The sequence below is a fragment of the Orycteropus afer genome, unplaced genomic scaffold, assembly GCF_000298275.1.
Source record: "Orycteropus afer afer isolate SDZICR_OR568_19922 unplaced genomic scaffold, OryAfe1.0 scaffold00146, whole genome shotgun sequence".
NCBI classification, from domain to species: domain Eukaryota; kingdom Metazoa; phylum Chordata; class Mammalia; order Tubulidentata; family Orycteropodidae; genus Orycteropus; species Orycteropus afer.
In genome coordinates, this window is record NW_006921733.1 from 6,843,202 (window position 1) to 6,857,633 (window position 14,432).

The following is a 14,432-nucleotide window of genomic DNA, read 5'->3' on the forward strand; positions in this document are numbered from 1 at the left end:
TAACCAGAAGCCTGGTGGTTCAAACCCACCAGCCACTCCTAGGAAGGAAGGTTGGGCAATCTACTTCTGTATTGTTACCACCTTGGAAACCCAAGGAGGGGTTGCTATGAGTTGGTGAGTTTTTTGCTATGGCAGTGAGGTGTTTTTTTTTTTTTTTTTTTGGTAGTAAGTGCTCAGTAAATAATTACTGAATGAATGAATCCGTCCGTCTATCAGTTTTCACTGAACAACCCTTGGGGCTCAATAACCAACATAATGATTTTTAGGAGATGATAAGGAGACTGGTAGAACAAAGTTCTCTGGTGGTACGGTGCCTAAGGCATTTGCCTATTAACCAGAAGGCTGACTTCAAACCCACAAGCAGCTCCACAGAAAGAAGATGGGGCAGTCTACTTCAATAATGATTCACTGCCTCAGAAACCCAACAGGCATCACTATGAGTCAGAATTGACTCGATGGCAGAGTTCGGTTGTTTGGATGGTAGAGCAGGCTTTACCAGTCATACCCACACTGTGCTCAAAACTGATCTCACCTTCCATCTTTAGCTTGTATCTTTATAAGATAAGACAGACTTTAGGTAAATGAGTGTGTCCTCAATAATGTGGGCTCCTCTCCTTTTCAAGGTGGTGATGGCCAGTGACTTTGCAGTGCCAAGATTCCGATATCTGGAGAAACTCTTAATTGTCCATGGACATTGGTGCTATTCTCGACTTGCCAACATGGTGCTATACTTCTTCTACAAGAATACAGTAGGTATTTGACTCTAGTGTTTAGACGTTCTGAGTAGAAAGGGCTAAGGTGTATAGCACCATAGCCTTCATCTGGTCCAGTGGCACCCACAAATCATCCCACTGGCTCATCTGTTTTGTCCTTTGTGAATTTCCCCAGTCCTGGCCTTGCATCTTCTGGACTAGGAGGTCTAGCTTCTTGTCTGTGAGAGGAGCAGCAACTCTGAGGGATAGATTACATTACATGAGGCCATGGTTGTAAGTTGACAAAATCAGAAACTCCACTTCTTACTTGGTAATGAGAAGTGGAGTAATCATGAGGTCCAGCGTTTGTACATGGTTACACAGCCAGTAAGCCATTGAGGACAAATTCAAACCTTATCTGTCTGACTCCACCACCTAAGCACTTAACCACTCTGTGAGTGTGCTTTTCTAGGGTGTACTGCTGGAGTATCCAGAGGCAAGAGTTCTCTAATCTCCCATGTAGACTGGTAACATCAAATAGTGAGGAGAAGTGTGCCTGTGATCCTGTGATCCTGTGATCATTCTGATAAGGGGACTTGGTCACTCCATGATTGTCATGTTTAAAGGTCTCTGTTGAGATACAGCTACACTGGGAGTAGACAGATGAGGCTCAGTTCAGAGAGCTAGCTCTTCCCTTGACTCATTTCCCTTGCCCTTCAGCCCGCTAACTCTGAGGAGAGATTGACCTTCAGTTAGATCACCCTGTCTATAGTTGTCTTACTAGGGACTTTGAATAAATGAATAATTTGAATAAATAAAGCACCTTTTGTGTTGGTCTTTATGTATAACTCTCCACTCCTTCAGTACCAAATCCTGGACAGACAGATAAATGTTCTGCTGAGAAGCTGCTGGGTTGCTTGGCTTCTGCCTCCTCTGACAGCTTGCAGTTGAATGCAAAGGAGAGAGAATAAAGTCATGCAGTAAGTGGCCTCTCAGGATAGTCCCATCAATCTAGCCTTTCATATGGCAGAGTGACAATGTCAAGATCCTCCTGTCCTCCTCTAAAATATAATGAAGTAAAATATACTCAAAGAAATGTTCTTTTTTCTAACTCCATTTACAAATCTACATGCTAGCCCCAAACTGCCATTGAACAGCTCTTGTTTATGTTCCCCACATTTTCTTCTGCAGACTTCACCTCCCTTCCTCCTCTTCTCCTTTCCCACTCCCTTACTCTCACCCATTTTTCCAATTATCTTCTAGCAAATAAATACAGAAATGCGGGGCCAATCAGGTGTGTCTAATTTGATATGTTTGGTCCTGGAGTTAACTCAGATTAGGTTCTGCATGGTACATGTGGTGGTTATATTTTTGTGTCAACTTGGCTGGGCCTGGTTGAGTGGCTGGGCAGCTGGTTGTAGTTGTTCCCCATGATGAGACTGGCAATCAACTCCATGATGGGATCTACCATAAGCAGCTGAGTAGTTGCCTTTGGGATGTGGTCTGCTTCCTGTATATAAGGAGAAGCCTTGGGAATGGTCTCTAGGCTATGGCATGCTTGGACCCTGCGTGTAGCTGTGTCATTGCTCAGCAGCCTGCTATGTTCTGCCAACCTTGGGACTTACAATGGACTTAAGTTAATGGCCTGCTGTGTGGTTTGGTAACATCGGGACTGTGCCTTTTTATTTGTCAACCTTGGGGCTTCTCAGCCTCAGCAGCCAGCAGCTGTCTGAGGGAAGAAACGCCTCTAGCTCCAGTGGGCCAGGAGCAGGAGGCAGAGCTAGACCCCAAGGTTGAGGGGCTTTCACCCAGCCCCTGGAGCCTGGTACTTGGAACTTGGACTTAAAGCCTCCAAATTGTAAGAATAACTCCTGTTTGTGAAGGATATCCCATTTGTGGTATATTTCTTGTCAGAGTGGCACTAGGTAACCAGAACAGTACATATCCCAGGAAGGCTGGGCCAGGCTGCCCTGTCCTTGCACATTATCTCCTCCCTCCCTCCAGCCACCAGGTACCCTGTGCTTCATGTTGTGGGCCTGTGCACACAATTGCAAATTTGAGATCTCCAAATTTGAGATCCTGAAGGAGTGGATGGTGCTTTGCCTAAAGGAAAGCTGAATAAGGACTAGGCCACAGGCTTGTCTCTCTTACATGAAACTAATGAGCTGTGCTTCTGGAGCAAGTTAACTGATTTCTCTGAGTTTTGTTTTCTTTATCAGAAAAAAAAAGCATGGGAGTTGAGCTAGCTTATCTCTGTAGTTCTTATTAAAATTTCTCAAATTGAGGGGATGACAAAAATGATGTAGGCTGAATCATTCACATTTGCATTGCAAATGAAAGTCAAATAGATCCCCTTGAGTGGGCAAAATTCCCTGCCAACCAGGATGGATCTGGCCTCATTGGAGAAGACCAGAAAGAGAAAGAAGTGCCCACATGTGTTCCATATGAAATGGAGGGCCTTTTGTTGACATGAACTTCATGAATGTACTCCAGGAGGTGTTCAAATATACTTTGCCTCCTGAATGAGAAAATCATTAGCTTTAGGAATAGGCTGGCTTTCCTTTCCATTAACAAGTAGAGAAGGAAAGTTTCTCTAATAATAGTGGTTTGAAAAGAAGGCTTTTTTGTACCACAGAAAAAAGTCAAGTGTCTTTCCTCCTCTTTGTCTTAACTTCTTTGCTCACAGATGACTCATGAGGTCACATATGGTCAGAGTAGGTACAAGAAAGTCTGAAAAGGAGAGACAAGTGCAAAAAGGTCAGTGAAAGATCCAGGCCCATCAGCATTCTGGAGGAGAAAGTGACATATTGACAGATTTAAGTCATCCATTGAAGCAGGCTTTGGAGTATAGATATCATTTTAAGTCATGTAAATACAGAACATCCATCACATCTTCTGGTCTTCACTACAAGCCATTTTCACATCAGGAAACAGAAGCTCAGAAAGGCTGAAGCAATGGTTCAAAGTCAAAAAGGCAGATTGTAGCAGCTCCTGAGCCAAAATCCAGGCCTATGTTGACCCAGCAGAGAATATTTTTCCATCATACCATGTCCTTTCTTGGGACTGTCCATGTCCTCCAGGCTGGGACTACCACATACCCATCTGTGGTTGAGTATGTTGGAGTTATCATGCCAATCGTGACGATAGGCAAGCCGTTTAACATCTTGGAGTTTTCACTTCTTTTTCTCTAAATGAAATATGAGTGCTGCCTCTGCTTGAAATAAATAGCACTACTACTAACAAGAGCAAACCACAGGTGAGCACCTGCACTGTGCCAGAAACTATTGTGAGTATTATTTACTCCTTGCACCAGTCCCCTAGGTCAGTATCATTGGTATACTCATTTCATGAGAAAGGAAACTGAGGCAGAGAAGGGTTAAATGACCTGTACGAAACAAGTGGCAATCTGCTTCCATAGTGATAATGCCTCGGAAACCTGAGAAGAGGTCACTATGACTCAGGTCCGACTCAACAGCTTATAACAACAACAACAACAAGTCAAGTACCTGATAAGTGTAAAGCTTTACAGTCAGTAAATTGCGATGTCTTATGTAAATACACCTGACCACTGATAGTCAAAGATTTAGTAATAGCAGAAAGAGATCTGGCTCAGCTCCTGCTACAGTGCATGGGCCTTTAAGAGGATGCTCAACCTCCCTGAACCTCACTTTTCTCTTCAGCAGAGGCAGCCCAGTGAGCTAGCTGTAAGGATAAGAGATAATACCTAGAACTCCTTCACCTAGAGCGCTCAGCGAACAACCAGAGTTGGGTCAAGGCATGGGTGTTGTGGTTGCTGACTTTACTGCCACCCTATGTGCACCATCCCACATATGGGAATCAGTAATCTTCCAGTGTTTCTCCTAGGGAACATTACATTTAAAGAAGGGAGATGGGATCAAGGGTGCAGCCACAGGCAGTATTGTAGTCATGATTGGGATGATAAATCCAACATACTTAACCACAGATGGGTATCTGGTAGTCCTAGCCCGGACTTAAGGTCACAGCAGAGATGGGGTGCTAGAGAAGAAGCCTCAGGCTCAAGGTGTTGGCATGCCCTTCTGGCCCTCTTGAAATGGGAGAAGCATAGACCTCCTGCTAGACTTTCATTTTGTTTACTTTTGTTTTGGATCAGTGATATGCAGCTCTTCAGGCACAAATTCTCATCCTTCCAAAGGGGGATGCTGGGAGTTTCCAACTCCCATTGCCAGATTTTCTGTGTAAGGGAATCAGAAGTGAGGATGGGAGGAAGAGGAAGAGGACAATAGCTAGGCTCAAGTTAGGGCTGCCTTTGGAAAAGTTGAAAGGATGTATTATTTGTTGTGTATATTTTTACACAAAAAAAAAAAAATTAAAAAATACCAAGTTCAACAACCACAAAAAAAGCTAGAGAATAAATGAAAAAATAAAATTTTTAATTGTTACAGTGAAACTCTGGAGAGCCCTTCTATTCCTTGGATCAGGATCTGCAAGGGCAAATGAAGGCACATGTCTGGTTCTCCTTCTTAACTGGAGCTTGCTCCTTTCTTGATTCCAGATGTTCGTGGGCCTCCTATTTTGGTTCCAGTTTTACTGTGGATTCTCTGCATCTGCGATGATTGACCAGTGGTATCTCATATTCTTTAATCTGCTCTTCTCCTCACTCCCCCAGCTCGTGACTGGGGTGCTAGACAAGGATGTGCCAGCTGACATGCTGCTGGCTGAGCCGCACCTCTACCAGAGTGGCCAGAACAGAGAGGTAAGTGCTCCCTGTGTGCCTAGTAAATGGTGAACATTCTAGAACCTGACTTGTGGTAGGAACAAATCCTGCTTTCTGGAGTCCTAGTGCACTAAATGAACTCAAGTAAAACCATCTTTACCCATAGTCCAATAGGAATCCAGCCTAGCACCAAAACCAAACTCACCACCATCTAGACAGATCCCACTCATAGCGACTCCTCCTTGGCAATGTCACTACAGAAGTACATTGCCCAACCTTCCTTTGAAGGAGCCCAGTGGAGTCTCAATCAGGGTCAAATGTGAGCTCCAGCCAGAGAAGGGACTTTGCGAAACAAAGCAATTTACTTTATTTTAAGAGCTTGTTTTACATTCAACGTCACACGTACATTTAATTTCATTCCTCACTCGCCATGTCCAACACTAACCCAGTCTCCTCCCCTCCCTGTCCTGCAACCCTCTCCCTGTGCCCCTTATAATTATGCACTCCTGTTTGTCCTGCATTTCCTCAATTCTAATGTTGGTCCTGTGGTGTCCCATGGTCTATTGCTCTAAGAGATGTATTACCATTGAGTGTGTGGATGCAGCATCCTGGGTTGAGTGGTCTGCGTGTACATCTTGTTAACTATTGGGCTGAGAGCCCACGCCTGGGGGTGAGTTTTATTCCAGGCGTCGAACGTATTTCAGGGCCATGGTACTGGGAGTCTCACCAGATTTCATCTGACCAGTAATTCTGGTCATTATTGAGTTTTTGGATTTTGTTCCACGTTTTCCCTCCCACTCTATCCAGGATCTCCAGATTTGATTCTTTCCTGAGTGGTTGGCATTGGTAGCCAGGCACCATCCAATTCTTCTGGTCTCAAGGGCCATCTTGTCCTAGGGCTGATTGCTTCTAAATGCCCTTGGTTTTTGCATTCTTCTTCACTTCTGATGCTAGGAGACCATTAGATGCATTTTAGATGGCTGCTTGAAAGCTTTTAAGACCCCAGTCACTACTCACCAATGTAAGATATGGAGCAATGCTATTATGTATTTTGTTGTACCAATTGAGTCTGAGTGTCCCCCAGTACTATGGTCCTGAGGTAGTAGATCTATTGGATTTCTCTCCCACAGTGTCGGGATGTCCTGTGACATCTTACAATTGTTGATATGTTTGAGTCCAACTGTTGTGGCTATTGTGTCAATCCATACTCTGTGTCTGTCTTCTGTTGTTTCTGTAAGGACTGCAGGTATTTTGTATCACTGATGTCTGTGCAAGATAAGCCTCAGCTGAGTCTGTCCTTGGTCTAGAGTATACCTCTATTCACTGACCCCTGTCTGATCATCTCAGGTGTTTATGTGTTTATCTGTATAGCCTAGTGTTTGGTGTTAATGGCAATGTGGTATTGTGGACACATTGGCTGGTTTTAGCATCTGTCGTCTTTGTCTTATGTGCACAGTTTGGTGTCCTCTCATTTCCCAATGTTATCGTGGTGGTCATAATCCTTCCCGTATATCTCTTCCCCTACCCATGTCAGCATGTAAGCCCCAACTAGCCCTAAATTAATCCCTCCCATTCCCTCCCCATCCTGGTAACCTACTAGGTGAGTTCCCTTTACCAAGCAAACCCTTCTCTGTCTTTTTACAATAATGGGCTCATACACTACTTGTCCTTCTGTGATTGACTTATTTCACTCAGCATAATGTCCTCCACGTTCATCCACATTGCGAGGTGATTCGCATATCCCTCGTTGTTCTTTAATGTGGCATAGTATTGCATTGTGTGGATATACCGTAATTTGGTTATCCATTCATCCGCTGATGGGCATTTGGGTTGTTTCTATCTCTTTGCTATGGTTAATTGTGCTGCAATGAACATAGGTGTACATATGTCTGTTTGTGTGCTATTTCTCACCTCTTTAGGATATATTCCCAGTAATGGAATTGCTGGGTCAAATGGTACTTCTATTTTCAGTTTTTTAAGGAAACGCCATACCGTCTGACACATTGGTTGTACCATTTTACAATCCCACCAGCAGTGCACAAGAGTTCTAATCTCTCCACAACCCCACCAGCATTTGTTCTGATCTGTTGAACTTTGCTATTATTGCTGGGGTGAGATGATATCTCATTGTTGTTTTGATTTGCATCTCTCTAATGATTAATGATCGTGAGCAATTTCTCAAGTGTTTCTTGGCTGCTTGTATATCTTCTTTGGTGAAGTGTCTGTTCAAAGAATTTATTTTGAATGTGAGTTAACAAGAAGATAAGTCTGTAGTAAAACTAATGAAGGAAATGAATATAAACAGATGTAATTCTATGTTAACACCAAATAGATTGATAAATTACCAACCAATCTCAACTGGTCACTAAAGTAACCCCTCCATGTTTCCTTTGGCTGGTTTGAGTTATTTTGTGTATGTGTAAAGAGAATGGAGCCCTTTTTCCTTAGAGTCAACTCTGATTTAGAATGTGTTTACTTAAGGGTGGACTTCCCAAGTCCACTGTCCACCTCTATAGGGTTTTCACAGAAGTGGGCAAAATGTTATGGGGGGATTTTTGGTTAGGCAAAGGAGGGCTGCTGCTCACTACAAGTTGCCTCCCCACAGCAGAGTTAACTACCTAACAAGATTAGCCTATGGTATGCACAGGCTAAGTCACCCCTGTAGGAGTCTAGATGATCATCAGGAAATCCCTAGCCAGATTAGGAAATACCTGTCCTGCCCCCTTCTCCTTACCTTCCTGCCAGGGCCTGCCAGGTATATAGGACTTAACTAGTTCTTAAGGAATGCCTGATTTCATGAATATAAATTTGTGTCCCAGGTCATGAAGACTCTATTAATCTATATCAAGGTTACTTTGCCTATAGTATACAGCTTTTGTTATTTTAACAGTAGGCCTCATCCAGTTATGAAAATTGTTAGTTGCTCTCAACTCAGCTCTTACCTCATGACAACCTTATGTATAATAGAACAAAGTGTTGCCCAGTCCTGGGCCATCTTATGATTATTGGTATGTTTGAGTCCACTGTTGTGGCTATTGTGTCAATCCATTCCACAATCCCTTGAATTCAGTGACCCTCCAGTTTACCAGATATGATGTCATTTCCTAGTGGTTGGTCTTTCCTTATGATGTATCCAAAGTAAGCCAATTGAAGTCTTCCTATCCTCACTGCTAAAGAGCATTCTGGTTGTATTTCTTCTAAGACTGATTTGTTTATTCTTCTATCAGTCTATGGTGTAGTTAGTATTGTTCACTGACACCACAATTCAAATGCATTAATTCTTCTGTCATCTTGTTCATAGTCCATTTTTCTCATGCTTATGCAGGGCTGAAATTGGGGGAAGAATGCCCCAAATTTTAGGAAATCTATATCCCTCATGGGATCTAGAAGGTAGTTTCACCTTTTCATTGTTGGCATAGATGTATTACAGCTGGTCTTGTTGAAACAAATGCTCCTAATGAATTACTCTACCAACCAATTATTCTGCAAGTATTTGTTGTATTATTTTTTCCACCTAGGTCTGTGGCACCTGACCTCTCCAAAAGTATTGAAATAGCACATTTTCCTAACATACATGAAATGTGCATTAATGGCTATAGCCTATTGGACAAAGTTATGGGAAGAGATATGGACCTCCCTGTAACCTCCTTGCTTGTTTTGTGTCCCAGGAATACCGGCCACGTGCATTCTGGATAAACATGGCCGATGCGACCTTTCAGAGCCTAGTTTGCTTTTTCATTCCTTACTTGGTAAGTTGGCAAGTGAGCACTCATCCTGTCTGCTGTGGCAGAGAACCACAGACACGAGGCACTGCTGTCTTTCAGGCCTACTACGACTCGGATATAGACATGTTTACCTGGGGCACCCCCATCACAGTTATTGCACTGCTCACCTTCCTGCTTCACCTGAGCATCGAAACGAAAACCTGGGTAAGAGTACAGGTGTGGGTTCATCTCAGGAACGCACAAGACTGCTGACCAACATTTCCTTGCAGATTCCATAATATCTAGAAGGTTTTAAGCAGAAGGGAGACTGCAAAGCCAGCCTCACTCTGTGATAGGAGGGAAAAGGGAGCCACCAGCCAGGAACACATATCTGAGCCTCTCATGTGGGAGATGCCTAGTGCCTCACCCCACACTTCCCCCGGATTTTTCTTAAAATGCCAGTTGCTACAGAATTGACATAGACCCGTGGCAGTCCCTTGTGTGTCAGAGCAGAACTGCGCTCCACAGAATTTACCATTGCTGGTTTTTCAGAAGCAGATTACCAAGTCTTTCTTCAGAGGCACCTCAGGGTAGACTCAAACTTCCAACTTTTGGTTAGCAGCTAAAGAAAGGCATTAACCATTTGCACCTCCCAAGGACTCCAGACATTACTTATCTTCCTCCCATCTGCACCTCATTTTCTCTCTCTTTCTCAGAAACCTCTTCCACCAGTACAGCCACCCCTCCCCATGACTTCCTTTTCTCAATCTGTGTCACATGTGGGTAAACAGATTTCTGAGACTTTACTCACTAAACCCAACCTCAGTGCTGAAGACCTTTGTTCTAAGTTTTAGAATGTCAAACCTACCTGTGAATGATTTATATACATTTTTATTGTTGATGTTATTGTTACTTTCAAGTTTTCAAGTTGAAATTAAAATAAAAACCTTTTCTTTCTTTCTCCCTCAGACCTGGTTCAACTGGATAGCTTGTGGCTTCAGTATCCTTTTATTTTTCATTGTGGCTTTGATTTACAATGATTCTTGTGCAACGTGTTATCCTCCATCTAACCCTTATTGGACTATGCAAACATTAATGGGCGACCCCGTGTTTTACTTGACTTGTATCATAGCACCTGTGGCTGCACTCCTGCCCAGGTGGGTACCAAGGAGGATATCCCCAAGTCCTAAGTGAGCTCAGAGAGCATTTCATGTTTGTGCCTTTATACTATGTGACTCTTGGGAACTCAAAGGCCCCACCCACAGCAATATCTGACTTTTTCTGTGTGCTCTTTCCAGATTATTTTTCAAAGCCCTCCAGGGGACACTTTTCCCCACCCAACTCCACCTGGGTCGCCAGTTGGCCAAGAAGTCCCCCAAGAAACCCAGCACTCCCAAAGACATCTTTGCTCAGGTACCGCTCTCAAGAGAAGAGAGGAGAAACAGCAGCTCTAAAGCCCTCTCCCAGGACAGTGCCTCCCAGGACTTAGGTTCTGTGAATGAGGACGAGGCAGTAAGTGGGAAGTATGGTGTGGTGTTCACAAGCACGCGGCCCAGGAGGATGCCTTCCCATGAGGACAGCCTGCTGGAGGCACTAAGCAGCCAGCCACAGGGGTCCTGTATGCTGGAAGAGGCTGCTCAGGAATCTAAGATGAAACACACCAGCATAAGCGGGGCAACTCCTCTGCCTCCGATCTTCAACCTGCCCAACCTCAGCTTGCTCAATTGGATTTCCTCCCTGTCACTGGTCAGTGGGCTGGGAAGTGTATTGCAATTCTCTCAAAGTAGTTTACAAGTGGATAAGCAGGATGGCGAATGTCTTCCCAGCCCTTCTCAGCCCACTTGCGAGCTGCACACTCTAAGGGGACAGACAGCCAAATCCTTCTAGGAAACATTGACATGACTTTTTTATATCAGATGTTAATACTATTTATGTTTATTATTTGCACAGAAGTATTCTAGTTAAATGTATTTTAAATATTTCCAAGACTGAAATGGAAAAAAAGAGGTACCAAAGATAGAAAGTTTATTTTTTAATGTTTAAGTATTGAAAAGAGAAAAAGAGCTTTAACATACATAAAAGTATAAAGAAGAATGACACATGAAAAGTGTTTAAGTTATTTTTTCATTTCTATTTTATAAGAAAATGGAATATGATTGTTTTCTTCAAAATGAATGACCTTTGTTTTTACTAAAGTGTGACTATGTGAGTGAGCATCAGGAAGTCTGGGTAGGTGTAGCCAGCGAAGAGGAGATAGTAATGGGGAGCACATAGTTCCCAGAGGTAGATTTCACCCTCTTTTTCTGATCAAATTGTGTGGGAAAGTTGTTGCTCCACCTTCAACCAGAAAAAGGATATGCCACCTCAAGGAAAAATATATGTGATGTGCATTTCAACTCTTGATTCTATGCAGGCATTTCACAATGATCTACTTGTCTGGATTCCAGTCCCTATATAGTATTTTTGCCTGTTAAAACCATAGCAAGCAATAAACAATTTTTACTTTGCAAAAAGTGTGTTTGGCAGCTGCTGTTATGAGAAATTATTAGTTTATGACCTAATAGATTGTATTATGACCAAGGCAGGACATGTCCTTATGTGAACACTTTTAGACACTATGAAGAACACAGCCTCATGAAGTACAAGCTGTATCACAGGACAGCAGGCTACATATCATGCCTTGTACCAGCTCATCTGTCCTAACCAGACCCTGTCCACCAAGTGTTCAGTCTTGTCAAGTGTGAGTCTTACGGCATCTAATTTTATGAGCCATTATTTCTGCCACTGTAACAAGGGGAAAAATACTAAAAATCAAAGACAATTGGCTAACTTTTCCTTCCAGAGCCCTCTCTTTCCAGTTTGTTAATCAGTGATCATTTGCCCACTCTGCCAGGCATGTCAAGAGGACAAGTTCCCTGAAGCATGGGTACACGGTGTCTGAGGCTGCCTGTTCTAAGAACAGCAATAGAGACAGAGAGGACTCTGAGGACTAATAAATATACTTTCCATGGAAGAATCATCAAGTATCCATGGCGTGATATCACTGCAAGGTACAGAAAAGGTTCCTCATCTCAGTCATATGAGGCAGGTGCAGATTTACTGACTATAAGTCAGAGATTGGTTGGCCTCAGGGTGGTGGGATTCAGCAACTTAGGTTTTTCTCCTGTTCCTCTCCCCAAGCTCCTAGTCAGTGTATCATAAGTTTGGCTCTGATTTTGGTGAGTCAGTGTCTGGAGTCCTTTCAGAACAGGCATCTACCCCAGTGCATCCAAGAAAGTGGGCATCTCTCCACATTCCAGGCTAAGCCCTGATTTCCTTAGCTCCATCCTATGTAGATTACAGAACAGCTTTAGAACCAGGCTCTTGCAAGTCAAGGGGAAGGTCCAGACTTTAGCTCTAGCTGGAGTTGGGTTGACCTCCAAGGACGATCTGGATTTTCTGTGAGGTGGGGCAGAGAGGAGAGAGGAAGACACCTGGCTTCAATACCCAGCACTTCCCAATTCTGCCCTGCCCCCTGTACTGGAACACCAAGCAGGCCCCCTTGTCTATCATTGTATCAACATATAGGAAGAGGATTTCTTTGGAAAGGCACATAAATCTAATGTTTTCTAAATTAAGGCAATGATTGTCAGCAAAAAGTTAAAAAAAAAAAAAAAAAAACTTATAAGCACATTTTCCTAAGTATCTGAGAGTTTAAAATGTGCCAGCTTCCAGATTTTCTACTTCCTGTACTCACAGTCTGGGAGCTCTGGTGGCATAGTGCCTAAGGCATTTGCTAACCAGAAGGCTGGCAGTTCAAACCCACCAGCCACTCCTTGGAAGGAAAGTCGGGCAGTCTACTTCCGTAGTGATATACCACCTTGGAAACCCAAGGAGGAGTTGCTATGAGTCAGATCCAGCTCAACAGCAGTGAATTTTATTTGGTTTTTATTAGTACTCACAATGTAAAATCTTGCCAAATGACATCTTCCTCTATAGATAAATACTTCCTTTTGGGAATGGGAATGACCCAGGAAGTGCCTTCTGGAATATGTATACCAAAGCCAGTTCCGAGAAATAAAAATTATAAAGGGCATTGGCTATCAGCTGCTCTTTAGGATGACGACTGAAATAATAATCCATCATAACCAACTAAGTGATGCAAAATGAACATAATATAGAAATAAACATCTATGAGTATCTCACAAAAATTGCATAAAATATATTTCCTATTCTAACAACAACTCTAAAATAAATAGGAATAGAGTAATAATTGTTTGTCATTGTATAGTATGTTTATTTCAAACCCCAAACCAGTTAATTATTGCTCCTTGGAGGTTGAGTATTGTACCATTTCAGCCTGTATCCAAAGCAGTAAGCACAGAAACACTTAGAACATATTTAATATATATTTGATAAATCTAAGAAAAAATGCTAATAATGAAATATTAAAGACATTTCTTGTTACAATCTAGGTAAAAAGAAATTGCTTATTATAACCTATTATTTAATACCTTCCTGGATAATGCAATAAGACATAAATGTTTAAAGAAATGAATATTGGAATGTTAGAGACTAAATTATTACTTATGATCATATACATGGAGAACTCAAAAAATTACAAAGCTCTCAGAACTAGTAAGATAATGCAGTTATTTGACTATAAAGAAAACAAATCATAGCTTTCCTGTGTTGTTGTTGTTGTTGTTGTTTGCCGTCGAGTCGGCCCCGACTCATAGCGACCCCTCCTTGGGTTTCCGAGGCAGTATCACTACGGAAGTAGGATTGCCCAACCTTCCTTCCGAGGAGTGGCTGGTGGGTTTGAACCGCCAGCCTTCTGGTGAGCAGTCAAGTGCCTTAGGCACTATGCTACCAGAGCTCCTAGCTTTCCTGTAGAGCAGTGATAATCAATAAGTGGAAATGGGAATGAGGAGAAAAGATCCCATTCATCAGTACGACACCAACTCTAACAAAAATTAACATGCCTAAGACTAATATCAGTATGTATAAAAACAGCTTACCAGAACTTAAGAACATATTAACAAAGTCATGACTACAAAGACTACCTTGTTTCTATACCAGAAAATTAAATATTGTAAAGGCACTCCATTCAAAACAACTTCTGCAACCTTTTTTTCTTTTTTTCAGTTCTTTGTCATTTCTTGCATATATTTTGCTTCATTTTTATTATTAAAATTAGAGAAATGATTCTAGAGTTCATGTGGAAAGATATATAGTTGAAATTGCCAAATAAAACTCTAACATAATAATAAAAGAAAGGCCAAATAGTAAAATATTTTATAAAGTGCTAATACTTAAAATAGTGTAATAATAATTCAGGAAAATATAATAAACAGAACA

The 14,432-nt window shown here is 42.2% G+C and overlaps 1 protein-coding gene across 1 annotated transcript in view; it reads left to right on the plus strand.

The window, feature by feature from the left end:
* The window catches only part of ATP10A (ATPase phospholipid transporting 10A (putative)), a 352,646-nt gene extending 341,667 nt beyond the window's left edge, over nucleotides 1-10,979 (plus strand). The window contains exons 16-21 of the mRNA XM_007945983.1: nucleotides 624-749; nucleotides 5,227-5,427; nucleotides 9,057-9,137; nucleotides 9,213-9,317; nucleotides 10,062-10,249; nucleotides 10,391-10,979. Of these exons, the coding sequence (XP_007944174.1) occupies nucleotides 624-749; nucleotides 5,227-5,427; nucleotides 9,057-9,137; nucleotides 9,213-9,317; nucleotides 10,062-10,249; nucleotides 10,391-10,979 (1,290 nt within the window). The remainder of the gene's footprint in view (nucleotides 1-623; nucleotides 750-5,226; nucleotides 5,428-9,056; nucleotides 9,138-9,212; nucleotides 9,318-10,061; nucleotides 10,250-10,390) is intronic.
* Nucleotides 10,980-14,432: the final 3,453 nt, after the last annotated feature.